This window comes from Priapulus caudatus, unplaced genomic scaffold, assembly GCF_000485595.1.
Source record: "Priapulus caudatus unplaced genomic scaffold, Priapulus_caudatus-5.0.1 Scaffold2131, whole genome shotgun sequence".
In the NCBI taxonomy this organism is placed as follows: domain Eukaryota; kingdom Metazoa; phylum Priapulida; class Priapulimorpha; order Priapulimorphida; family Priapulidae; genus Priapulus; species Priapulus caudatus.
The window spans coordinates 20,659-21,553 of record NW_014579192.1 but is presented as its reverse complement, the minus strand read 5'-3'; the positions used below and the strand labels follow the sequence as shown (position 1 = coordinate 21,553).

The 895-nt window shown below is 50.5% G+C and overlaps 1 protein-coding gene across 1 annotated transcript in view; it reads right to left on the bottom strand.

Moving 5' to 3' along the window:
• LOC106818279 (cleavage stimulation factor subunit 2-like) overlaps positions 1-895 on the bottom strand; it is a 9,184-nt gene that overhangs the window by 990 nt on the left and 7,299 nt on the right. Inside the window, exon 5 of the mRNA XM_014823000.1 lies at positions 517-636. Coding sequence (XP_014678486.1) covers positions 517-636 — 120 coding nt within the window. The remainder of the gene's footprint in view (positions 1-516; positions 637-895) is intronic.

Here is an 895-nt window from a genome sequence, read left to right as displayed (position 1 = left end):
GTATGGTGATACGTATCGCATCGTGAAAGGTGTATGGTGATACGTATCGCATCGTGAAAGGTGTATGGTGATACGTATCGCATCGTGAAAGGTGTATGGTGATACGTATCATATCGTGAAAGGTGTATGGTGATACGTATCATATCGTGAAAGGTTTATGGTGATACGTATCATATCGTGAAAGGTGTATGGTGATACGTATTGTATCGTGAAAGGTGTATGGTGATACACATCGTATCGTGAAAGGTATACCATGATACGTATCGTATCGTGAAAGGCGTATCGCGATACAGACCCTCTTACGAAAGGTGTATCTCGATACGAAAGCTGTATCTCGATACGAAAGGTGTATCGTAAAATGCGCATCGCGATACATATCGAATCGTAAAATGTGTATCAAGATACGTATCGCATCGTGAAAAGGCGTATCGTACTACGGACTGCACAGTTAGCTACCTGCCACGTCCCCCCCCCCCACACACACACACCCAACCCCCGGTTGCCACGGCGACTCACCACGGCGACCTTGGGGTCGATGATCTTCATGATGACTTGGGCCTGCAGCAGCGCGTAGGCGAGCTGAGGGTTCTGCAGCAGCATGTTCCGCGCCTCGTTCGGGTTGTTCTGAATGCAGAGCTGCAGGGAACACGCACGGAACGTCAGAGGCCAAAGAACGCACGGAACGTCAGACACTAAAGAATACACGGAATGGCGGAGGCCACTGGAATGCACTGAACATTGGAGGATGAAGAACATTTCTCAGGAGTCGAACACGCGTCCGTGCATGCGTGTGCACATGCACGCACACGCACCATGCACACATGCACGCACACGCGCACGCATACATGCACACACATACACGCACGCACGCACGCACACACACACACACACACAC